The sequence below is a fragment of the Pocillopora verrucosa genome, chromosome 4 (genome assembly GCF_036669915.1).
Source record: "Pocillopora verrucosa isolate sample1 chromosome 4, ASM3666991v2, whole genome shotgun sequence".
Lineage (NCBI taxonomy): Eukaryota > Metazoa > Cnidaria > Anthozoa > Scleractinia > Pocilloporidae > Pocillopora > Pocillopora verrucosa.
The window spans coordinates 8,584,786-8,610,277 of NC_089315.1; the positions used below are offsets into that span (position 1 = coordinate 8,584,786).

Genomic DNA, 25,492 nt, shown 5'->3' on the forward strand with positions numbered 1-25,492 from the left:
GAGAGAGAGAGAGAGAGAGAGAGAGAGAGAGAGAGAGAGAGAGAGAGAGAGAGAGAGAGAGAGAGAGAGAGAGAGAGAGCTAGAGTGATCTGGGTATTTGCTACGTGGTTAGATTCTTGTGGGTATTTTCTACGGTACAAAATACCCATTGAGGGTTTTTGCTACGGTAGGAAATACCCATGTGGGTTTTTGCTACGGTAGGAAATACCCATGTGGGTATTTGATACGTTCAATGGGTTTTTGCTACGGTAGCCAATACTCATCTGGGTCTTTGCTACTCCCAAGTGGGTATTTGTTACCGTAGCAAATACTCAAAATGGGTTTTTGTTACCGTAGCAAATACTCAAAATAGGTATTTGACAAATTTTTTACCTATTTCAAGGTTTCATATTAAAGAAAACTATTTTTTTGGTTCTACGGTTTATTACCGAAGAAGTACATCATTAGCGGTCAGCGTTCACACACTTCAACTTTCGTTTTCGTGTTTCACGTGTTCGTCGATGACGGCAACTTTCAAACGGTAAGAAAATAAGATCAACATAGGTTTCTTGTTATATTTCGTCCCTTAAGCAAGTGGTTATCAACGAAATACGCTTTGCAAGCATCCAAGGTATAAGTGTCGATATATTTTTTACAATATTTGAGAAAAAAGCCGATAAACTTGAAGAATGATTGGCCTTCGTAATATCTTACATAATTATCGGTTTACTTATATTTAACTTCCAAATCATATAGATATGAATCGTAGAATGCATTTTTTCTGCTTTGTTCTAACAATGAAGTGGGTGAAAGCTCTTACTTAAAAAATAAAATTGCTTTTTATAAACAGAAATTCCCTTGATAGCAACAAAACATCGATCGATGTTTCAGGACTTTGGATAAGTTATTTTCGATGCTATTATTTATTGTGATCATCTCTTATCCTATTTCAATCCCTGTCAAATCATTGCAATCATCTCTTATGCTGTGTTGATCACTGTCAAATCATTTTAATCAACTGTTATGCTGTGTTGATCACTGTCAAATCATTCTAATTAACTGTTATGCTTTGTTGATCACTGTCAAATCATTCTAATAAACTGTTATGCTGTGTTGATTACTGTCAAATCATTCTAATCATCTGTTCTGCTGTGTTGATAAATTTCAAATCATTCTAATCAACTGTTATGCTTTGTTAATCACTGTCAAATCATTCTAATCATCTGTTATGCTTTGTTGAGCACTGTCAAATCATTCTAATCATCTGTTATGCCTTGTTGAGCACTGTCAAATCATTCTAATCATCTGTTATGCTGTGTTGATCACTGTCAAATCATTCTAATCATCTGTTCTGCTGTGTTGATCACTGTTAAATCATTTTAATCATATGTTATGCTGTGTTGATCACTGTTAAATCATTGCAATCATTTCTTATACTCTAGTGATCACTGTCAAATCATTCTAATCATCTGTTCTGCTGTGTTCATCACTGTTAAATCATTTTAATCATATGTTATGCTGTGTTGATCACTGTTAAATCATTGCAATCATTTCTTATACTCTAGTGATCACTGTCAAATCATTCTAATCATCTGTTCTGCTGTGTTCATCACTGTTAAATCATTTTAATCATATTTTATGCTGTGTTGATCACTGTTAAATCATTGCAATCATTTCTTATACTCTAGTGATCACTGTCAAATCATTCTAATCATCTGTTCTGCTGTGTTCATCACTGTTAAATCATTTTAATCATATGTTATGCTGTGTTGATCACTGTTAAATCATTGCAATCATTTCTTATACTCTAGTGATCACTGTCAAATCATTCTAATCATCTGTTCTGCTGTGTTCATCACTGTTAAATCATTTTAATCATATGTTATGCTGTGTTGATCACTGTTAAATCATTGTAATCATTTCTTATACTCTAGTGATCACTGTCAAATCATTCTAATCATCTGTTCTGCTGTGTTGATCACTGTTAAATCATTTTAATCATATGTTATGCTGTGTTGATCACTGTTAAATCATTGCAATCATTTCTTATACTCTAGTGATCACTGTCAAATCATTCTAATCATCTGTTCTGCTGTGTTGATCACTGTTAAATCATTTTAATCATATGTTATGCTGTGTTGATCACTGTTAAATCATTGCAATCATTTCTTATACTCTAGTGATCACTGTCAAATCATTCTAATCATCTGTTCTGCTGTGTTCATCACTGTTAAATCATTTTAATCATATGTTATGCTGTGTTGATCACTGTCAAATCATTCTAATCATCTGTTATGCTGTGTTGATCACTGTCAAATCATTCTAATCATCTGTTCTGCTGTGTTGATCACTGTCAAATCATTTTAATCATATGTTATGCTGTGTTGATCACTGTTAAATCATTGCAATCATTTCTTATACTCTAGTGATCACTGTCAAATCATTCTAATCATCTGTTCTGCTGTGTTCATCACTGTTAAATCATTTTAATCATATGTTATGCTGTGTTGATCACTGTTAAATCATTGCAATCATTTCGTATACTCTAGTGATCACTGTCAAATCATTCTAATCATCTGTTCTGCTGTGTTCATCACTGTTAAATCATTTTAATCATATGTTATGCTGTGTTGATCACTGTTAAATCATTGCAATCATTTCTTATACTCTAGTGATCACTGTCAAATCATTCTAATCATCTGTTCTGCTGTGTTGATCACTGTTAAATCATTTTAATCATATGTTATGCTGTGTTGATCACTGTTAAATCATTGTAATCATTTCTTATACTCTAGTGATCACTGTCAAATCATTCTAATCATCTGTTCTGCTGTGTTGATCACTGTTAAATCATTTTAATCATATGTTATGCTGTGTTGATCACTGTTAAATCATTGCAATCATTTCTTATACTCTAGTGATCACTGTCAAATCATTCTAATCATCTGTTCTGCTATGTTGATCACTGTTAAATCATTTTAATCATATGTTATGCTGTGTTGATCACTGTTAAATCATTGCAATCATTTCTTATACTCTAGTGATCACTGTCAAATCATTCTAATCATCTGTTCTGCTGTGTTCATCACTGTTAAATCATTTTAATCATATGTTATGCTGTGTTGATCACTGTTAAATCATTGCAATCATTTCTTATACTCTAGTGATCACTGTCAAATCATTCTAATCACCTGTTCTGCTGTGTTCATCACTGTTAAATCATTTTAATCATGTTCTGCTGTGTTGATCACTGTTAAATCATTGCAATCATGTGTTATGCTGTGTTGATCACTGTTAAATCATTTTAATCATCTGTTCTGCTGTGTTGATCACTGTTAAATCATTGCAATCATGTGTTATGCTGTGTTTATCACTGTCAAATCATTCTAATCAACTGTTATGCTTTGTTGATCACTTTCAAATCATTCTAATCATCTGTTATGCTGTGTAGATCACTGTTAAATCATCTGTTATACTCTGTTGATCACTGTCAAATCATTGTAATCATGTTATACTGTGTTTATCACTTTCAAATCATTGAAATCATCTTTTATGCTGTGTTCATCACTGTCAAATCATTTTAATTATCTTTTATGCTGTGTTGATCATTGTCAGATCATTCTACTCATCTGTTATGCTGTGCTAACCATTGTCAACTCTATCATTGAGATCAGTTTTCTATTTGTTTGTATTATAGTAACCATGGAAGGTAGTTCTGAAATAAGGAAAAAGTCTCGGGAATCTAAAGTGTGTTCGAGATGTGGGAAATCAGTTATAAATTTATCTCGTCATCAGAAGGATGTACATAAAGTGAATAAGATTTTTCGTCAGGTAGATGTATATATAAATGGAAACAAGAAAGCGCCTAATAGGAAGATAAAGTTTTGTCCGTTATCTCCATGCAAGCATTCAAAGAAAGGTGTCTTTCAACTTCATCATCATTTACAGTCAAATATCCACAAGCTTAATCCCAACTCAAACCAATACTTAGATGCGCTTAAATCTGCTCCGAGAATTGGGCTTCAAGAGCTACGAGATCACATTGCCAAGAGAAAGAAATCCAAAGCAAAGAGCGCCACAACTAAAGATGGTCCTAAAAAGAGAAAAATCGAATCAAAATCACCTGTACGTGGAAAGGCCGCAAAAAGGGTGAAATTTTACAAGGGTGACAAGGAAAATGAGTATAGTTTGGTGAATAGAATCGAAGCTGAGGAAGAAATTGAAAATGACTCGGATGATCAATTATTAGAAAATCCTGAAGGAGAAGCAACTATCAGCAGAAACGTGAGTAACCCTGGGCACCTCGCACCGACCTCCTCCAATAGTAATGCAGAGGAGCGCAAACTACATAATGAAGAAAGTTGTGAATCAAAGGTAAGAGAGACGTACAATGATGATGACAGCAAATTAGAGTATGATCAGCAAGTTGATAAAGTGGAACACAAGCTACATAATGAAGAAAGTGGAGATTCAGGCAATGATCATGACAGTAATTTGGAGTATGAAAAAGTAATGGATCAAATGGAATCAAAGGTAGGTGATACACATGATGACCATGACAGCGATTTGGAGTATGATCAACTTGTGGATAACGTGTGGAAAAGAAATGAAGAGTGCAAGAAGCGAAGCTTTAAACAGTTAGTGTCTATGATGTCCTCCCAGTGTGAAAGCGATGCCGAGCTATCTGAAGAGTTAAACAACCGCAAAAATGCTGACCAAGTAATCCAACCACCTCAACCACCAGTGACGGCTGGTAATACCAAATCTAGTGAAATAGTTATATGCGACAGTGAAGAAGAGGAAATTTTAGACCCAAACTATCACCCTTCCCTGGACTCCGAATCAGAGTGTAGCACTGGAAGCTTGTCAGATAACTGCTCGTTGCAAGAAAGGGATGACATTTTAACTGATTTCGTGGAAAACGTAGATAATCTCGATTTTCTTCGTGTGGAACCAGAATGGAAGAGCGTGGTTGATGTTGTTTTTGAAAGAAAAAAGAACGCTGGTAATACTGACTCCCAAAGCAATCTTTCACAAGGTAAAGTGCCTAAGGAAGTTATGAATGATGATGAATCATCAGTATACGATAGCGATGATGATGATAATGACGACTGTCTTGAAGAGATGGAAGATGATGTCAGTTTTGAAGACAATGATAGTAGTGATGACAGCCCACTGCTTAACGAGTTTCATTCCTGGTTGATAGACGTAGACGGGGGTTATCGCTGCGCAAAAGTGGCTGGTCAGTACAAGTCACAGGTAAAACGCATCATGAAAGTTCTTTCAGAAGATTTCCCTCAAGCAGCAAATGAAATAGATCTTGTTACTGTCGAGGGGCATGACGGAGTGGTAATGTTGAGGAAGTGGTTGGGTCAACTATCTGAGGAGTATCAACCTGGAACCATTAGATCATACCTAATGAGCCTTAGGCTATTCCTTAAATTCCTTGTGCAAGAAGAGAAAGGGCAAGATAGATTAGACACACTTCATGCAAGGAGAGATCTTTTAACTTCGTGGTCATCTGCTCAAAGAAAGAAGGTGCTGAAAAGGAAATTAGAGAAACATGACATGGACTTTGCAAAACTCCTTTCTAGCGAAGATCTATATAAAGTGTCAAATGGACAACAGCGAATAAACATAATTAAAGCGCTTGGAACAGCTGCGGAGAAAAGCAAAGCTTGTGGAGAACCTGTGCTGGTCAACGATCAGACCTTTTGCGAAGTAAGGGATTGGCTGATTACAAGATTAATAATTGACAACTCCGGAAGAAGTGGTATTGCAGCAAATATAACAGTGGAGGAATTCAAAGATGCTAAACTGTACGCTGGAGAAGAAGATGGAGAGAGATACCGCGTATCAGTTAAGAATCACAAGACAGGAGGTGTTTATGGGGCAGCCATTGTATGGTTTCATGCTGATGTTTACAATCTGGTGAATACGTATATCTCAAGGGTGAGGCCTAAGTACGTCAAAGATGCCACAGATAACATGTTCGTTTCAACCAATGGCGTTAAACTTACTTCATCGCAAGTATCCACGTGTCCGACTCGTACATTTCAAAGGGAGGGTGTGAAGTTTCACGGTCGCATCTCCGCAACCTTGATAAGAAAATCTCTGGCATCAGGAGTGCATGTCCATTTGCCTGAAGATCAAGAACAACTGGCTGCCCTTGCACAGCACAAACCTCAAACACAAGCTCAATATTACCGCATCAATGACAAAGTTAGAGAAACAGATATTGGGCGTCGTGCTGTCAGAAAATTTATCACCATGAACTGCGCAAAGACAGAGGTAAGTACTCTTATAATGCATACCAATCGTAGTAATTTGAATAACAATTGGCATACGAATTCTGATTTCTTTTAGGTATCAATAATTCCTGTCGAGTGGACCGAGGAAGAGACCTCAAAACTTCAAGATTTATTCAAGTCTGAAATTGAGACTGGTAACATAACTGAAAACATTGTCAGAGATAAACTTGGTGCTTCCAACCTGTTGGAAACACACTCCATGAAGGCAATTGTGTTGAAAGTGAGAAGGCTTCGATCAGAATTTACCAAAAACTTAGAACCACCAACTGAAGTTGAGTCTCCTGAACAGAAGATAGAACGGTTTATGTCTTCCAGAGCTCCATCCATCGCATCTGAATCTGCAAAGCCATCATGGAGTAAGTTCACCGATGAACAAACAGACCATCTCCTATCGTTAACTCAGGATATGATTGAAAACAACGCAGTAAAAAGAGAGGTCGTTTGGGAACGGGTGATAAATGATGAGAAAGCATGGAAAACCGGGTTGGTCTTCGGAACCGATGATGAGGAGCTTCTTTTGAGGCAAAAACAACGTTTGGCGGACAAGGTACGAAAAGAAGTCAAACGTCAAAAGATGAAGAGAAAGTAGTAGTTTGATCCTGTGGTTCTTGCATTATATTTGAACATTAGTTGACATTGAACATTTCTTGTCTTTATGTATTCAGGGTTACAACATAATTGAGTCCTATATTGTTAACATGTTATTTTCTTTAATCGTTTGCCAGTCATTTTATGGTTGATCGTTTTATTTCAAGTAAGTCAATATTCCCTAAAAAGGCCGATTTACACAATGCAATTTCTTCGTGTGTTAAGGTTCGAACGACAAGTCATAGGGTCGTGTACGACCTGACGAATGACCGTTTATATGGTATGATTCGGGTCACATGCATCAAGTCATATACTACAATCGCATCGTGGAAATCGGCCTTAAGAGTCATATACTACAATCGCATCGTGGAAATCGGCCTTAAGAGTCATAGAATTTGTCTTGGTGACTGATGTGTGTAGGACATCGACTTCTATGAAAAAGATTTAACTTGTCTTGGTCTTGTTGCGAGGTGTTATAAAGTTGAATTTTTCATAAAGCAAAAGTTGTCGTTTAAAAACTTAGCTCCAAGTGATAAAGCTTATATCTGGAATTAAAAGAGTTTACTTTGAGACTCGTTGTCATGAACCTGCAATATATTGTCTTTTTAAGTGCAGTTCCAGTTGAGATTTTGTGGAAGTTTCATGACGTTTTCGAAAAGTTTAGGGTGAAGTCACTAAGCCCGTGAAATACATATTAGACTAACACACTTTATTAACCACTAATTTCGTTGTTTCCTTTAGTGTCTATTGAACTATTACATGTTAACAGTTAAATATTTTTTTATGGGTTTAACTTTACCCTAGTGCAACTTTTGTCGTCATAATAGAGCGATATCGCATAACCCCCTTCCTAAATATTGGTGTTTTATTCTAAATGAGCCAATACAAAGATAACATTAGAATACTTAAGACTTTATCTATTGTTGTCTTTCTACGATGTCCATTAACCTTTAACTAATATCCACTTGCTTTTAAAAATATTTATATCGCTCTGTAAACCTCACAAACCGGTGAAATTGCAGCTAAAATCGCCATTGTCATAGAGCTTTAAGGATGATCAACACGCACGCCCAAACTTGTATGCGAGCTGTCAATAGGATATGTATATGTAATCGCATGGGTCCTCGGGCAATTAAGGATTAATTTCACGCGTATTTCCAAACTTTGAAAACACCAGTGAAATTAATCCTTAATTGCCCGAGGGCACTTGCGATTTCTTGTTTATCACATAAAGGGCAAAATTATCGCGGGAATCCATTCACGCGCGACGTTATTCTTTTAGGAAGCCCGTTCAATGCCGCGACATTGCTCATTTTTTCCTCTTGTCTTTGCCCATTGTTGGAAAATGTTAGTCCAGTAGTCTGCACTTCTTTTTTGTTTTTGTGCTCACTTGTGTTTAGTAGTTCCTCAATAAACTCTTCAACAAAATGGGAAGCCATTGTTGCAGAAAATTTTAATCGGCAACAAATCTAAGCAATAACTTCATTACAAAGCAACTTTAAACCAATCAAGATCAAGTAATCATGCCCTTTTGATTACCAAAAGTACCCTCGTGATTAAGAAAAAATGCCCTCTGTCTCAGCCAATCAGCACTTAGTAATTTTGCCCTGTATGTGATAAGCTACATAAAATGGGAATTTGCTAGGTGTAGAGTTTTGCTCATAAATCCAATTAACAGCAATAAAATCTATCGAAAAACCAGTGGCCATGTTTGTAAAGTAAAGCGTCATGTCTCTTCTGAAAATTAGCCGTTTGCGCATTTAGTAAGAGTATCTAAATTTTGTGCTAGCAAACTTAAGGTGGAATCCCTGTACATGAAAGGGTATCATTTACTGTTCCCCTCTTTTGTTGGGAATCTACTTCCCTGAAAAAATAAGCTGGAAAAATGTATTTTTACGCGTTAAGAACTGTGCTTAATTTAAGTAGATCTACTGAGTACAAAGACTGTCTCAGGCCTGCTAGTATGGACACCTTAACCCAAGACGTTTTACTGCGTCTTTAATCATGTTTAAGGTATACAAGCGACAGGAAGCTTCGTATATTTCTAATTTTTTTACACCTAGAGTCTGTCATTACAATTTGCGCTCCTCTGCTCTTAATGTTTCCCAGCCTGTAAATACCTCTAGCCATATTCAGAGCTCTTTTCATACACTATCTCTCATTCTTGGAACCAGTTACCATCTTCAATTAAATCAGCAACCACTTTATCGGAATTTAAGTCTGGCCTATCTCGCATAACTACGCTTGGCTGTAAGCCTATAAGTGTATTAGTATACAATTGTAGAGGTAGGGTTATGAATTGGTAATTAGGCTTGGGGTTAGGGCTATAATGTTAGGTGATTAGGGCTGGTAGGGTTTCAGGGGAAGTTCAGCATCGGGAGCTAAGTGATATTTTTGCGTTTTTATCATCTTTGTCGAGCGTTTTTAACATGAGCCATTAGGCTCGGGGGATTGGGTAACCACCCCCTACGTTGCCGACGTGAAAAAAATTGTTGTTGTCCACGTGATCAGTAAAAAATGGTCTAAAAAAGCTTTATTTTGTTAATTCAATTAGTACACTAGGCAGGGAAATCATCTTAACTGTCAATATTGCTCCGCTTCTCTTTTTAACTTGAATGTCGCTCAGTCACGATATTTCTGCTTTAATTCAAATAATAACACTTTTAAAAAATGTTTAAATTATTTTCCATGTTCCCTTTCACAAGGCGTCTTTTAGCTATGCAAACAAATTACCAGAATTCCGCTTTATTCAAGTTTTATAAGTAAAAATGTCCCATCAATTTGGCAAAGTGGGTATTTGCTACTTACAAGTGGGTATTTGCTACATAAAATGGGTATTTGCTACATGCAGAATTTCGCTCGTAAAATTGATAAAAATGAATGGAATAGCTTGTAAACACGTTGTAAATTCTTAAAAAATAATGCGTCATCCATGCATGCGAAAATCATGGCATTAGAATGAACTAAAAGTGAAATAATGCGAAAAACGCATTTTTAGAAATGTTTGGGTTCCAAAGTTTCAAGTCTTGTACACCTACATACCCAGAAGCGCACTTTTTGCTAAAAATGGTCTTCACAGAAAAAATTTTAAAACGACAGAACTCAGAAGGCTTTTACGGCAAAGAAGAACATTTAGAAGACCTTTGATATCCGGAAAAGTTTTTGAATTTTATAAAAAAAATGATTGATGTACCTAGGTTTGGGTATTTGCTACCTTCTGACTTTTCAGTGACGAAATGCGAACAACAATTAAACTTTAATAACGTTGGTTTTGCATAGAAGAGAGCTAAAAAGCAATATTCTTTTGGCTAGAATTGTTAAATACTTTAAAAAAAAACTTTTACTTAATTTAAATAGGCATAGAGAAAACGCGTAGCAAACACTCATTGATGAATCTAAAGGGAGAGAGAGAGAGAGAGAGAGAGAGAGAGAGAGAGAGGGAACACTCAGAGCAACGCCTCCGCGAATAATGTATCAAAATGACTCATACAAGGGAATGAGATTGGAGATCAATGCCAATTCTAACTCCGAGCCTAGCCTTTTTTCTATATGACAGACTCCTCTTCTTTAAAATCTTGAAGTTCTTCGCTCCTATGCGCTTTCTTTATCCACATACTCGGATATCATTTATGTTTAATTGTCTGTAAAATACAAATAGCCTAAATTATTCTATTTCGTGAATATCATATCTATTAGTTCTTAATTGCGTTCATATCAATTAAGATATGATTATATAATAAATATCATGAAAAAATTATTTTGATGAGATATTACCCGCTTGGGCAAAGTTCCTTACCTCTCCACGCCTCATTAAAATCCTTGCTCTCTCTAAAGTCAACAATCGCCAGAAGGAGAGAACATGTCGCAACTGACAACACTGCTGCGCCTAAACAGAAGCAGAGCAGAAAACAAGCTGTTCTTATTACGCACAATTTAATTAGAGCGTAATGTACTGACATGAAAAGGTGATCGCGTCGACTTTTATATAGTAACAGACTGTCTGCAGAACTAATAGACTATAAAATCTGTTAGAAATAGCTATGGGCAGTTGTCTATTTCTAGGTCTGAACACGACTCTATTTACAATATTTAAGATGTTTTCAATTTGGAAGACAATTTTCGATTCCTGACACAAAATGAGACATTTGCACATTTCCGTATTTTTACAAGAGTTCCACTCTCTCTACTCTACCTTTTCTTGTTTTAAAGTTTTATCGTTCTTATTATCTCGCTTTTTGTAAGGTACTGAACTCGTGGCAAGAAACATAGCGCAAGGTACATAACTTTTCGTTAGCCATTGGGTCTAAAAGGTCTGTGGGTAAACATCTATCCCTCAAAACAGTTCAATTTGCACGGTTAAATTGAATGCTTACCTTGAGACTGCGAAGACTATTTTGTTGAGGCATGCGTAGTACATGTTGAAGGTAGTCATTAAGCGGCTTTTCAGGTGATCCACCGGTCGAGGAAAGGAAACCGATTGCAATGTCGAGCGACGTCAGCACGTCACAGACGTCTGTCAGTGAGCGAAACTCGCCTAGAATTTGACTGCTTACTGCTGAACTCAATGGAACCTAACAAGACGAACGATTTTTTTGAGTCCTCGAAAATATAAACTTTACTACACGATTGCAAAAATCTAAATATGACAATTGACCATCTACATGTGCAATTGCACGACTGTCACACGGGACCGGATACGTTTTCAATATCCATCCTGTGAATAAAATCTGAAAACCTACCTGGCTACTTCATTGAAAGAATCACCATAGTGTTGCCAAGGAAAATATGTGCCACTTATGTATTACCCATTTTTTTTATTACTAATAGCATCATCATTATCTTCATCATATTAACTTCTCTCACTACCATTTTTTTTATTACTGATAGCATCATCATTATCTTCATCATAGTAACTTCTCTCACTACCATTTTTTTATTACTGATAGCATCATTATCTTCATCATATTAACTTCTCTCATTACCATTTTTTACATTACTGATAGCATCATCATTATCTTCATCATAGTAACCTCTCTTATTACCATTTTTTTATTACTAATAGCATCATCATTATCTTCATCATAGTAACTTCTCTCATTACCAATTTTTTTATTACTGATAGCATCATCATTATCTTCATCATAGTAACTTCTCTCACTTCCATTTTTTTTATTACTAATAGCATCATCATTATCTTCATCATGGTAACTTCTCTCACTACCATTTTTTTTATTACTAATGGCATCATTATTATCTTCATCATATTAACTTCTCTAACTACCATTTTTTTTATTACTGATAGCATCATCATTATCTTCATCATAGTAACTTCTCTCACTACCATTTTTTTTATTACTAATAGCATCATCATTATCTTCATCATATTACCTTCTCTCACTACCATTTTTTTTATTACTGATAGCATCATCATTATCTTCATCATAGTAACTTCTCTCACTACCATTTTTTTTCATTACTAATAGCATCATCATTATCTTCATCATAGTAACTTCTCTCATTACCATTTTTTTATTACTGATAGCATCATCATTATCTTCATCATATTAACTTCTCTCACTACCATTTTTTTTGTTACTGATAGCATCATTATCTTCATCATAGTAACTTCTCTCACTACCAATTTTTTATTACTGATAGCATCATCATTATCTTCATCATATTAACTTCTCTCACTACTATTTTTTTTATTACTGATAGGATCATCATTATCTTCATCATAGTAACTTCTCTCATTACCATTTTTTTTATTACTAATAGCATCATTATCTTCATCATATTAACTTCTCTCATCACCATTTTTTTATTACTAATAGCATCATCATTATCTTCATCATGGTAACTTCTCTCACTACCATTTTTTTTATTACTGATAGCATCATCATTATCTTCATCATAGTAACTTCTCTCACTACCATTTTTTTTATTACTGATAGCATCATCATTATCTTCATCATAGTAACTTCTCTCACTACCATTTTTTTTATTACTAATAGCATCATCATTATCTTCATCATGGTAACTTCTCTCACTACCATTTTTTTTATTACTGATAGCATCATCATTATCTTCATCATATTAACTTCTCTCACTACCATTTTTTTTATTACTGATAGCATCATCATTATCTTCATCATAGTAACTTCTCTCACTACCATTTTTTTTATTACTAATAGCATCATCATTATCTTCATCATAGTAATTTCTCTAACTACCTTTTTTTTATTACTGATGGCATCATCATTATCTTCATCATAGTAACTTCTCTCAGTACCATTTTTTTTGTTACTGATAGCATCATTATCTTCATCATAGTAACTTCTCTCACTACCATTTTTTTTATTACTGATAGCATCATCATTATCTTCATCATAGTAACTTCTCTCACTACCATTTTTTTTATTACTAATAGCATCATCATTATCTTCATCATATTAACTTCTCTCACTACCATTTTTTTCATTACTGATAGCATCATCATTATCTTCATCATAGTAACTTCTCTCACTACCATTTTTTTTATTACTAATAGCATCATCATTATCTTCATCATAATAACTTCTCTCACTACCATTTTTTTATTTCTATTAGCATCATCATTATCTTCATCATAGTAACTTCTCTCACTTCCATTTTTTTTATTACTTATAGCATCATCATTATCTTCATCATATTAACTTCTCTCACTACCATTTTTTTATTACTAATAGCATCATCATTATCTTCATCATGGTAACTTCTCTCACTACCATTTGTTTTATTACTAATAGCATCATCATTATCTTCATCATAGTAACTTCTCTCTATACTATTTTTTTTATTACTGATAGCATCATCATTATCTTCATCATGGTAACTTCTCTCACTACCATTATTTTTATTACTAATAGCATCATCATTATCTTCATCATATTAACTTCTCTCACTACCATTTTTTTTTACTGATAGCATCATCATTATCTTCATCATAGTAACTTCTCTCACTACCATTTTTTTTTAATTACTGATAGCATCATCATTATCTTCATCATAGTGACTTCTCTCACTACCTTTTTTTCATTACTGATAGCATCATCATTATCTTCATCATAGTAACTTCTCTCTATACTATTTTTTATTACTAATGGCATCATCATTATCTTCATCATATTAACTTCTCTCACTACAAATTTTGTATTACTGATAGCATCATCATTATCTTCATCAAAGTAACTTCTCTCACTACCATTTTTTTTATTACTGATAGCATCATCATTATCTTCATCATAATAACTTCTCTCACTACTATTTTTTTTATTACTGATAGCATCATCATTATCTTCATCATAGTAACTTCTCTTACTACCTTTTTTTTAATTACTGATAGCATCATCATTATCTTAATCATAGTAACTTCTCTCACTACCATTATTTTTATTTCTATTAGCATCATCATTATCTTCATCATAGTAACTTCTCTCACTACCATTTTTTTTATTACTGATAGGATCATCATTATCTTCATCAGAGTAACTTCTCTCACTACTATTTTTTTTTATTACTGATAGCATCATCATTATCTTCATCATAGTAACTTCTCTCACTACCATTTTTTTTATTACTGATAGCATCATCATTATCTTCATCATAGTAACTTCTCTCACTACTATTTTTTTTTATTACTGATAGCATCATCACTATCTTCATCATAGTAACTTCTCTCACTACCTTTTTTTATTACTGATAGCATAATCATTATCTTCATCATAGTAACTTCTCTCTATACTATTTTTTATTACTAATGGCATCATCATTATCTTCATCATATTAACTTCTCTCACCACCATTTTTTTTATTACTGATAGCATCATCATTATCTTCATCATAGTAACTTCTCTCACTACCATTTTTTTTATTACTGATAGCATCATCATTATCTTCATCATAATAACTTCTCTCACTACCATTTTTTTTATTACTAATAGCATCATCATTATCTTCATCATAGTAACTTCTCTTACTACTATTTTTTTTTATTACTGATAGCATCATCATTATCTTCATCATAGTAACTTCTCTCATTACCATTTTTTTTATTACTAATAGCATCATCATTATCTTCATTATAGTAACTTCTCTCACTACCATTTTTTTTATTAGTAATAGCATCATTATCTTCATCATAGTAACTTCTCTCACTACCATTTTTTTTTATTACTGATAGCATCATCATTATCTTCATCATAGTAACTTCTCTCACTACCTTTTTTTATTACTGATAGCATCATCATTATCTTCATCATAGTAACTTCTCTCACTACTATTTTTTTTTATTACTGATAGCATCATCATTATCTTCATCATAGTAACTTCTCTCACTACTATTTTTTTTTATTACTGATAGCATCATCATTATCTTCATCATAGTAACTTCTCTCACTACCAATTTTTATTACTGATAGCATCATCATTATCTTCATCATAGTAACTTCTCTCTATACTATTTTTTATTACTAATGGCATCATCATTATCTTCATCATATTAACTTCTCTCACTACCATTTTTTTTATTACTGATAGCATCATCATTATCCTCATCATAGTAACTTCTCTCACTACCATTTTTTTTATTACTGATAGCATCATCATTATCTTCATAATAATAACTTCTCTCACTACCATTTTTTTTATTACTAATAGCATCATCATTATCTTTATCATAGTAACTTCTCTTACTACTATTTTTTTTTATTACTGATAGCATCATCATTATCTTCATCATAGTAACTTCTCTCATTACCATTTTTTTTATTACTGATAGCATCATCATTATCTTCATCATAGTAACTTCTCTCACTACCATTTTTTTTATTAGTAATAGCATCATTATCTTCATCATAGTAACTTCTCTCACTACCATTTTTTTTATTACTGATAGCATCATCATTATCTTCATCATAGTAACTTCTCTCACTACCATTTTTTTTATTACTGATAGCATCATCATTATCTTCATCATAATAACTTCTCTCTATACTATTTTTTATTACTAATGGCATCATCATTATCTTCATCATATTAACTTCTCTCACTACCATTTTTTTTATTACTGATAGCATCATCATTATCTTCATCATACTAACTTCTCTCACTACCATTTTTTTTATTACTGATAGCATCATCATTATCTTCATCATAGTAACTTCTCTCTATACCATTTTTTTATTACTGATAGCATCATCATTATCTTCATCATATTAACTTCTCTCACTACCATTTTTTTTATTACTGATAGCATCATCATTATCTTCATCATAGTAACTTCTCTCACTACCATTTTTTTTATTACTGATAGCATCATCATTATCTTCATCATAATAACTTCTCTCTATACTATTTTTTATTACTGATAGCATTATCATTATCTTCATCATATTAACTTCTCTCAGTACCATGTTTTTCTTACTAACATCATCATTATCTTCATAATAGTAACTTCTCTCACTACAATTTTTTTATTACTAATAGCATCATCATTATCTTCATCATAGTAACTTCTCTCTATACCATTTTTTTATTACTGATAGCATCATCATTATCTTCATCATATTAACTTCTCTCACTACCATTTTTTTATTACTAATAGCATCATCGTTATCTTCATCATATTAACTTCTCTCACTACCATTTTTTTTATTACTAATAGCATCATTATTATCTTCATCATATTAACTTCTCTCACTACCATTTTTTTTATTACTGATAGCATCATCATTATCTTCATCATAGTAACTTCTCTCACTATCATTTTTTTTATTACTAATAGCATCATCATTATCTTCATCATATTAACTTCTCTCACTACCATTTTTTTTATTACTGATAGCATCATCATTATCTTCATCATAGTAACTTCTCTCACTACCATTTTTTTCTTGCTAATCATCGGCAACTCCAGGAGGAGCTTGTGAGTCACATATTGAATAGGAATCGAGCACATAAAACGAAATGTTTTACCTGTGGCCGGACCTTGTTTTTCATGGAAGTGAAAACCGAGTCTAACTGGGCGTCTTTGCTGAATGCAAACCTCTCGTCCTATGAAATAAATACGATATAAAGCTCAAAACCTCTCCTTTAGGAGTGAATAAATAACTTTGGTCAAGACTTTGGACAGAAATTTTAGGAAATATTTTACAGACGTTGGACATCATTATATATATTTGAAGCTACTTCGTACCTTGAAATCAATAAGTGGTCTTCCCCTTATGAACCTGTCAATCAGCTGTCTTTCAAGGGCTTCCCAGTTGTACTGAACCAATGTTCCTCGACCCACCTCTAGAGAGTAATTACACTGCGCCAAGACAAGGGGTAGAAGATCTCGTTCGGTGTCGTATGAAATCAGTTGTGACCTTGTCACGTCTTGCAGCTGTATGTGAGGCAGGTCTCTAATAATCACAGGGAACAATGACATCACACATTTGCAATAAATTTCAAGTGGCTGCAAGGATACCCAAATGTTACACAGAGAGGTTCATTATTAAAATCAGTTATTCTTATTTCGTGTCTCAATCTACTTGTGGCTAGTTCACAGAGAACATGACGTCGAGTGCTGATCAGTTGTGATCATAAAATATTCGTATTCATAATTTTTCTTTAAAACGTGAACTGTCGGCTCCCAGCCTTCAGCCAAACAAACAAAATTGTGAAAGTGCGAGATGAAAAAATTATTGCCAAATGAAATTGTAAAAAGAAATTGTTAACACGTTAAAATTGGCAAATTAATCGTTGTACGTTCAGCACATTGGCCATATAGAGCGGGAACGATATTTGAAGCTACAAAAGGAAATTTACTTCCTTGTCGACGCAACATGTATATCGTTTCATTGAAACTTGGAATAGGACTGAAAACGTTGTGAGGTCATTCACGGCACTCTTAGCAAAGTAACTCTTAGGGTGGGTGGCATGGGGAAAAGGTTCCGTTGTCGCACTTACGTCACTCTCCCGCCAATCAAGTTTTGATATCTTTCGTTGAACTCGTTGTGAAGCGTGGTGAGGAAAAATACCAGAGCCGTGGAACAGATACCCATGCCGGAGGTACTTGGCAGGAGTATAGCAAGTGGACGTGAATTATCCATGGGCTGGTCACACAAGTCCTTTGGAGGACGTAGACGCCCTGTTTAGGACAATTAATGGTTGAGAAGAGATAAACTACATATGTAGCTACAATCACAGTCAGTGGTCTGTGCGGACGAGGAGGGGGGGGGGAGGGGGAGGGGGGGAGGAAAAATGAAAAAGAACATGAACTTGAACTAAGTGAATCGTTTGTAAAAGGCGGGTAAAATTATGTCCTGCGTACCTAATGCATGAACGGTTTGTGCTGTTTAATAACTTGATAATACCGTAAAATCTAATACGTTTACGACCTGTTTCATTCATGAATACTCGTTTACAAATGCTGCCAATCTAGGCATACCTTGCTGATCAAGACTAAGCCGCACAAGGTTCCATGCGACGTTAAAGCTCGCTATCAGTGACGCAAGATCATCTTTCTCTGTTTCTGTGAAGGAAGACAAAAAGTCAAGGGATTTGATATAACAGAAAAAACTAAGGAAAAAATCACTCGACAGTCGACTTACTTGAAGGAATATTCCGCAGGAATTCCCTTATCCTCATGCGCTCTGCTTCAGTTCTGTCAATTCGACGATGGAATTTGTCCATCAGAAGACGCTGTAGTTTTATAATGTCGGGCAGAAAACGGAGAGCGCGGAGTTTGTGTTCCTATGGATAAACAACAAATAAATGTAAAACGGCAAAAGGACTGACAGTTGATGGTTGACATCTATCCGTCCATCATCATCATCCGTTGGTGCTGCTCATTTACCGATAGCTCGCACCTTATGTTTTAAGAAATTTTTCAGTTCAACATAGTCTCTGTTAAAACCATACTTCACAGCGAATTACGAGCTTCAAAAGCAAAAATGGTGCCCTGAAAGCAAACATACGAAACAGATGTAAAAATTGGTAAGTGAAAGTAGTTTTATATGGTTTACCTGCCGTAAAAACTCCGCTAATACTTTGTTCCTCTCAGGATCAGTGGACAATACCTCTTGTTGAAATGTGTGCGCAAAGTGATTAAGAGTCACTTGAGTCCGGTATCTCCATAGGGCAGGGCAAGTGGGAGGGATACCACCACTCAGAGCTTCAGTAGGGACGTCTATCTCAAACAGCTGACGCATTAGGGGATTATTACCTGTGGAAACAATCAAGGGCCATCAATGTGATATTTTTTTGTTGAAAAAAAAAAGCAAGAATTGTATTTCCACCCTTTAAACACGGACCTGTCGATTCTCCATCTGGTTCACAATAATTTTAATTAAAATGAGTTGTAACAATTGGCATAGGCCTAAATCAAGAGATTATAAACTTTCGGCAGTTTATAATCTCTTGGCCTAGATACAAATTCTCGAAAAATGGCCTAAAAATCACTCAAGAAATTCTCCAAAAAAAAGACAACAAATTCCAAATTTATCCCGCAATTTTTTTCTTTAAATACCAATTCATCTCAATTTTTCCCGTTTGCCTCTAGATACCCTAAAAATATCTAGTGCTAAATTGACAGTACACTAAGCCCATAATTAAATGAGTTGATGGCTTTCCTTGAAGGGTACTAATGTCGAAGGTCACATATTATTATTGTTTCACGGGGAAATGAACTCACCGAGCCGCTTGTCACTAACCAACATTTGTAAGCACTGTTGAATTTTCTCTTCAAAGTTCTAAAAGATAAGAAAAGAAAATCGGTGACCTAACAAATAACAAAAGGAAAACCTGAACTACACCAAAAATCTAACATACCGTTAAAACTGGAGTCACAACGGTGGCACTGAAGGCTGCTTCCCATGCTCTCCGAGACTCCTTCGATCTCATGTCATAAGCAAAGTTTGCGGCCTGTTGTGCTAAAACGTTTCAAATCTCATTAGATTGCAAATGAAACTGCTTCAACGGGTTTCTATCAATCAGTCTAATAAGATCAAATATTTGAACCCATGGCACAAACATATGGTCAGCTATACATAACTAAAAATGTGTAGGATCTAAAATGTAACAGAATAAACTTTCCTCCCGTATTTGGGCCTCGATATGCACCTTGCAATTTTTCCTATTCATTTTAAATTTACGCCGAAAAATCCTATTATGAGGACTGGTGCGAAAAGCAAAGAGACTTTAATTAGGATTGGCAAATTTCCGAGTTCCTCGAAAACGAGAAGCGCTATGGTATCGAGAATTTTTAGAAGCTAACCACTATTGACATGTGCGGTCATCTGTGCAAGGACCATGTGGATACAAAGCACCGTATCGTCCACACTCCTCCCCAGGCTTTTGGCGAGAACCTCAAAGTCCAACCGCAGGTGATCCCACAAATAACGTGTCAATGCCGCTGGTGGAATTGTGGAATTGATGAGGATGGAAATATTCTAGAAATAGTAAAATAATCAAGACGAAGTTTAACAGGTTTACCCACAAATGCATTATTTAATGTTTACTTAATAATTTAATTCGCGGGCCATCAAACGTATAGAAAGGCAGAACTTAATTCATACTATTTTGGTTTACGTATATATAATTGCCGATTTATCAAAGTACACAAAGCCCAAAGACTCACCTTTTCTAAACATTTCTCTGAATAATTTATTGTTTAATACCTCCTACCTAATCCCTCTTAATGATCCATTCATGATCACAACAAGACTAAGGTCAAAAGCGGAAGGAGCACAAAAGAAAGAACAACGATATCTTCAAAAACAATGACAAATGAGGTGAAGGACACCAAGGAAAGATACAACTTCCTTTAGCCTTCTCAGATAATTCCTGATACCTAAAGAATGAACCAAAGGAAGAGAGGGAGTTGTTGACTCCCAGAGTAACCTACGGACAAGTTCCACATTCACATTTTCACCTCTACTAGTTTTTTCTATAAGACAAGGGTTACTTGTTGAACGAGAAATAATTAACCTTTTTCAAGATCTAGTCGAAGGGATAAGGGACCAGCTCACCTGTGGATGCCGGTGGGCTCCTTCAATCATGGCACAGTGCATAAGAATCCGTGTAATGCCGACAAGAACAGGCGACAAGTTCCTTTCAGGAGCAAGACTTCTGGACCTGGTATTAGCATGGCCAAGCACGTGGCCCGTCATTGTTCGGTCCCCCCTGCAGACAAAAGATAACACGATCAAAGTTTATATTTTTCAACTTCGGGGACATTTAATGTATCAAGTAAAATATTTTCAAATAAAATTATTTCCGAGAAAGTACACGGTCACCAATAAGCAAAAGAAATGGGTTAAACAACTTATCCAACACCAAATAAAATTACTCATGTACACCCAAGCTATCAGAGGTTACACGTGTTAGTTAAGCATAATTTGGGTACCATTAAAGAAATCGACAAAAACCATTAGTGTCTGGGAAGTTGCGAAAACGTTTTCAAACCAACGTTCTATAAGGCATACAGCACTTAATGTATTTACCCATGTAACGGAACGGTTAACGTAATCAAATAAAGCGCCATTCCATACCTCTGAGCTGCAGTATTTCCTTGCGAGAGATGATACCCGGCTCCCCCTATTTGGACCTTGCACTCAGGGCAAACTTTCACCTCCACGGGGCGACCACACTGTAAAAGTAAGAAAAATAACAATCCGAGGACGATACTACCAGCCATACGGGATAGAAGACGCGATTGCTGCAATGTCTACTTGAGCTTTGAATACACTAAGCGGCGAAATTTCCTTGCCCACAGGCTTTTCAGTGGAAAAAACTTAGTATTATATCATCAATGTTTATCGCCACCACTACCTCTATGACTACTGCCTTAGACCAATGTGTTCACGTTTCCTTGGTTAAAGTTTCGTTCCTTACAAAATGATACTGTCTACAATGATTTAAGCTTGAATTACGCAAGCAGAGGCCACTCTTGTGTTAAGAAGTGATACTTACATCTCCGATGTAGTAGGGATGTCCTTTTGGGCACTCTGCGAAAAGATAAGTATGTCTCCCGTTGACATAAAAACTAACAATCCACCATCTAACCAAAATTAAATTGCTTTAGATCTCTTGAGCTACTTACGATACCAGCTCCCACTCTCACGCATTCCCGCCATTGCTTCCTGAAGGTTGTCGTCTGGCATTGTGGGTAAATAGGCATTCTGAGATACAAACGAAAGCAACTTTATCAAAAGGAAATCACTTCGTGAAACTATTATCAATTTAGCAACTACTAGCGAATACAAGTGAATACAAGCAAAGCTTGTACTGGTTTTTCTATTGATCTTAAGCGTACCATCAAAGCTTCAGGATTGTCCATAAGTTGACGTAGTGGCTCGCAAATAGTCATTTGATTAGTACACTGTAACACAGCAGTGGTATGAACAACAATTTCCGCTAAACTTTGGTCCAAAGCTGATCGATCAGGAGCTACTCGAACGCCAGGAAACCCTGCATCACCATGGGTGTTGTTTAGAAGCTGAATGGCGAATTGCTGGGCCTGTAGAAAACAAAAGTTATCAAAGCAGAGAGACTGGTGACCAAGGGGAGTTAAAGAGTCCACATGAAAACGTGAAATTGCGGAAGTCACTCAGAAATAACATGCTCCATTTTAACTCACCTTGGCAGAAAGCTGAGCACCTTCAGTTATAAATTCTTGAAAACACAGGTGAGACTGAAAGGCAAAGCATTTGATAAGCTACCAGGGACTACTGCTTGATCTCATCGAGGTGAAAAATCTAAAACTACAGCTAAAAACCTTACAACAAAGAAAACCTTTCACGGATTTCCCTCATGTTTCTTGATCAAGTAACATTTTAACCTTCATCGAAAGAAAGGACACAGCATGTATTCATTTCGTTGCTGTTTACATGTATATGCACCTTCTTCCTAACAAAATCAGGCTTTCTCATAATATTCTGTTTATCGACGTGTATGACTTTGTGAACTACCTGTGTAATACGATATGAAGGTATGTTGATGTTTGGTCAGTTATTGACATCATAGGCGCACTTTTACGAACAGCAACAGACCTCCTCTCAGTGGTTTGTAGAGTCAATTAAGCATGTATCACGGTTATATAAAAAGGACTGATAGTTTCTTACTTTTGGGGAGAGTTGTCGTTGAGTGGAGGTGAAGCCATAACAAGTGGTCACTTCACGATATTCAGACAACAAAATCATGACATCCCTCACGACAGGCGGCAAGACAATGCTCTACAAACAATACAGGAAAGATAAATTTCTTCGCCAATAAAAGACAGCATTTACTTCTACGCTATAATATCTTTTAAAACAACTCGATGCACGCGCTTTGGAAACTGCCTTTCTCTGTCACGTAGTTGAGTAGTTTTCGTTTTCTTCGCAGCATTACATTTCGCTTTTCTAGTATTTTATTATCATATTCTGAGAGTATGCCTCGTGGTAGAAAAATGCGATCGAAAACCAACCATTAAGTTTTAACTACACGGCCTCGTTTAAGACAACGAGACAATCAAAACTATTTCGAGTTTGAGACTAAAGCGATCAACAGTGTGGATGTAAACAGCAATAGGCTGTCTCTTACGATTTCGTACCTGGAGCGCGCTATTCAACTCCTTCGGTGTACCACTTAGCACAGTCTCTGCCATAGCTTCTCTGATTTTCTTGTACTCCTCTCCGTATATAATAAACCTATCAGGACCAATATCTCCTTGCTGGAGAAGACAAAAAGGGAAAATAAATGAAGGGCATTAAGTTTACTACAAAGGGTTAAAAGAGAAAAGAAGCTTGTAATTTAAAAGAGATTTATAACTGAAATAAGAGGCGAAGGTATTGACCTAATCAACTTCTTCACGCATTTTACCTGTTTTTCTCTACTCTCTGGAGGCAAAATCCACTCAAACTCCTTTTTATCACACAAGATATTGATCGACTCCACACCAAACCTCCTCGCCAGCTGTTTCAGAAGGTACAATCGGGGAATCTGGCTCAGACTCTTGTAGCACATTCTCCTTGCTCCTTCAAAAAGGCTTTGTAATTCGTTTTGTACTACCAGATCATTCCACGGACCGTCTTTTTCTGTGACACTTTCGTACATAAACTTAGCAACTAATGCTAAAGCATAGCGCGCTTTAGCAACGGCCTCTAAAACATCTACATCGAGGTCTCGAGTGTGTTGCTGTGGCGAGTTGGAGGTAAGCAAAGGAGAACATTCATCGCAAAGTTGCTGAGCAAGTTTAATCATAACAAGCAAATTGTCCGAGGCTTTAGAATACAAGCTGATCAGGGAGTCCTGCAAAGAGAGTGAACGACAAAGTAGTGAGAAACTTCTTCAGATTATCTTTTGTGTGCAGCAATGGACAGAGTATCACGCTATCTTTGAAAAGATAGTTATTTCTAGAGAGATATTAATACAGTGTAGTTATTCACAACAAGGAAAGCATTTTCATAATTAAGTTAGGTTGATCAATGTGATTCCTTGTGATGATAAATTGCCAACACAAAAAGGAAATAACTAAAGGATAAATAGAGTATTGAATCTCTTGTGGGTCAGAACTAGATCAAAGGCGAGTGCTGAATAAAGAGCGTGTTCCGTAAACAATAGCAGTACTGCGTATTTCAAATAAATTGTAATTCCAAAGCTCACCTCCCAACAGTGCACAAAAAGTTGACAGACTTGTAACAAGTGACCTGTTTCTGGTCTAAGCTCTCGAGCGCTGGCCAAGTAGTGTGTTAAATGCTCTTTTACTTCCTTGTCACTGAAAAAAAATAGTGATAAAATTGAGCAACGATAAAGAAAAGGGAAATCACGATCGTAGAAAGAGAATATGACCTGATATAACATTCATAGTAGGAAAATAAAGAATTTGATTGATACAAATAGTGAAAATAATTGCCCTAAAGACAAAAGGTTTCGAACCCTGAGGTTAAAAAAAATGAAGGAGTGATTTTCGGCTGGTGCCTCACCATTATCTAAGGAATTTGTCAACCTTGGTCGGATGGCAGAGCATTGGTTTTTCTTCCTTAAGCCCCACAAATAAAAAACGTATTGCCGCCATTAACAGCTGTACATACCCTGCTCTCAGGAGTTGTTGTAGCAGAAACGATCTAACTACAGGTGTTGCATCAATGCCATGTTCCGGAAAAGGAGAAAAATCCTTAGTCTTTGAACTGGCTTCTATCACATAGCTCATGAACATTTTAAACAGTTCAGGATCCATAGCACCTTCATCGTCCTTTGTGCCAAAACAGAACAATGAGACAAGCTCCATGAAGAAGGAGTTGCACCGACGACGGAAATCGAAGTGTTCTCGAACAGCTTTCCTGTAAATATAATTGCACACCCAACTCGGTCAATGAATGGTTCTTAAAATAAGGGAATAACATTATGCGAAGCGGTTATATCTATCTCCAAAGACTTTTATGTCATTACTACAGTGTATAGCAAATGATGATAAGTTTACAAAGAGGAAAGCGCAACTTTTCGTTTGATTCTCCATTATCAATCTCATCCAAAACGCCTTGTGCGAGGAACTTAGACTTATGCTCAAGTTCAAAATTCTTTACGAAACTGAAAACACTTAATGTATTTTT

At 35.5% G+C, this 25,492-nt stretch overlaps 2 protein-coding genes across 2 annotated transcripts in view; one reads left to right on the plus strand and one right to left on the minus strand.

Annotated features, from left to right (window-relative positions):
* LOC131795674 (E3 ubiquitin-protein ligase rnf213-alpha) overlaps positions 1 to 25,492 on the minus strand; it is a 67,966-nt gene that overhangs the window by 2,285 nt on the left and 40,189 nt on the right. The window contains exons 62-83 of the mRNA XM_066166185.1: positions 24,974 to 25,222; positions 24,546 to 24,657; positions 23,763 to 24,191; positions 23,494 to 23,613; positions 23,024 to 23,134; positions 22,540 to 22,593; positions 22,216 to 22,419; positions 22,003 to 22,081; positions 21,873 to 21,907; positions 21,452 to 21,549; positions 20,930 to 21,083; positions 20,176 to 20,350; positions 19,731 to 19,831; positions 19,594 to 19,651; positions 18,926 to 19,125; positions 18,512 to 18,653; positions 18,349 to 18,432; positions 17,868 to 18,048; positions 17,113 to 17,320; positions 16,893 to 16,970; positions 11,252 to 11,449; positions 10,675 to 10,764 (exon numbers count right to left, since the gene is read on the minus strand). Of these exons, the coding sequence (XP_066022282.1) occupies positions 10,675 to 10,764; positions 11,252 to 11,449; positions 16,893 to 16,970; positions 17,113 to 17,320; positions 17,868 to 18,048; positions 18,349 to 18,432; positions 18,512 to 18,653; positions 18,926 to 19,125; positions 19,594 to 19,651; positions 19,731 to 19,831; positions 20,176 to 20,350; positions 20,930 to 21,083; positions 21,452 to 21,549; positions 21,873 to 21,907; positions 22,003 to 22,081; positions 22,216 to 22,419; positions 22,540 to 22,593; positions 23,024 to 23,134; positions 23,494 to 23,613; positions 23,763 to 24,191; positions 24,546 to 24,657; positions 24,974 to 25,222 (3,160 nt within the window). The remainder of the gene's footprint in view (positions 1 to 10,674; positions 10,765 to 11,251; positions 11,450 to 16,892; positions 16,971 to 17,112; positions 17,321 to 17,867; positions 18,049 to 18,348; positions 18,433 to 18,511; positions 18,654 to 18,925; positions 19,126 to 19,593; positions 19,652 to 19,730; positions 19,832 to 20,175; positions 20,351 to 20,929; positions 21,084 to 21,451; positions 21,550 to 21,872; positions 21,908 to 22,002; positions 22,082 to 22,215; positions 22,420 to 22,539; positions 22,594 to 23,023; positions 23,135 to 23,493; positions 23,614 to 23,762; positions 24,192 to 24,545; positions 24,658 to 24,973; positions 25,223 to 25,492) is intronic.
* Positions 505 to 8,232, plus strand: LOC136280499 (uncharacterized). Its single transcript, XM_066165799.1, has 3 exons — positions 505 to 520; positions 3,677 to 6,270; positions 6,346 to 8,232. Exons 2-3 carry the CDS (start codon positions 3,682 to 3,684, stop codon positions 6,877 to 6,879), a joined length of 3,123 nt encoding a protein of 1,040 aa, XP_066021896.1. The 5' UTR covers positions 505 to 520; positions 3,677 to 3,681; the 3' UTR covers positions 6,880 to 8,232.

Excerpts from the sequence above, each read along its gene's own strand:
- LOC136280499 (XM_066165799.1), top strand. The coding sequence starts at position 3,682 with ATGGAAGGTAGTTCTGAAATAAGGAAAAAGTCTCGGGAATCTAAAGTG. Across the intron at positions 6,271-6,345 it reads TGAACTGCGCAAAGACAGAG|GTATCAATAATTCCTGTCGA; the intron begins GTAAGTACTCTT and ends GATTTCTTTTAG.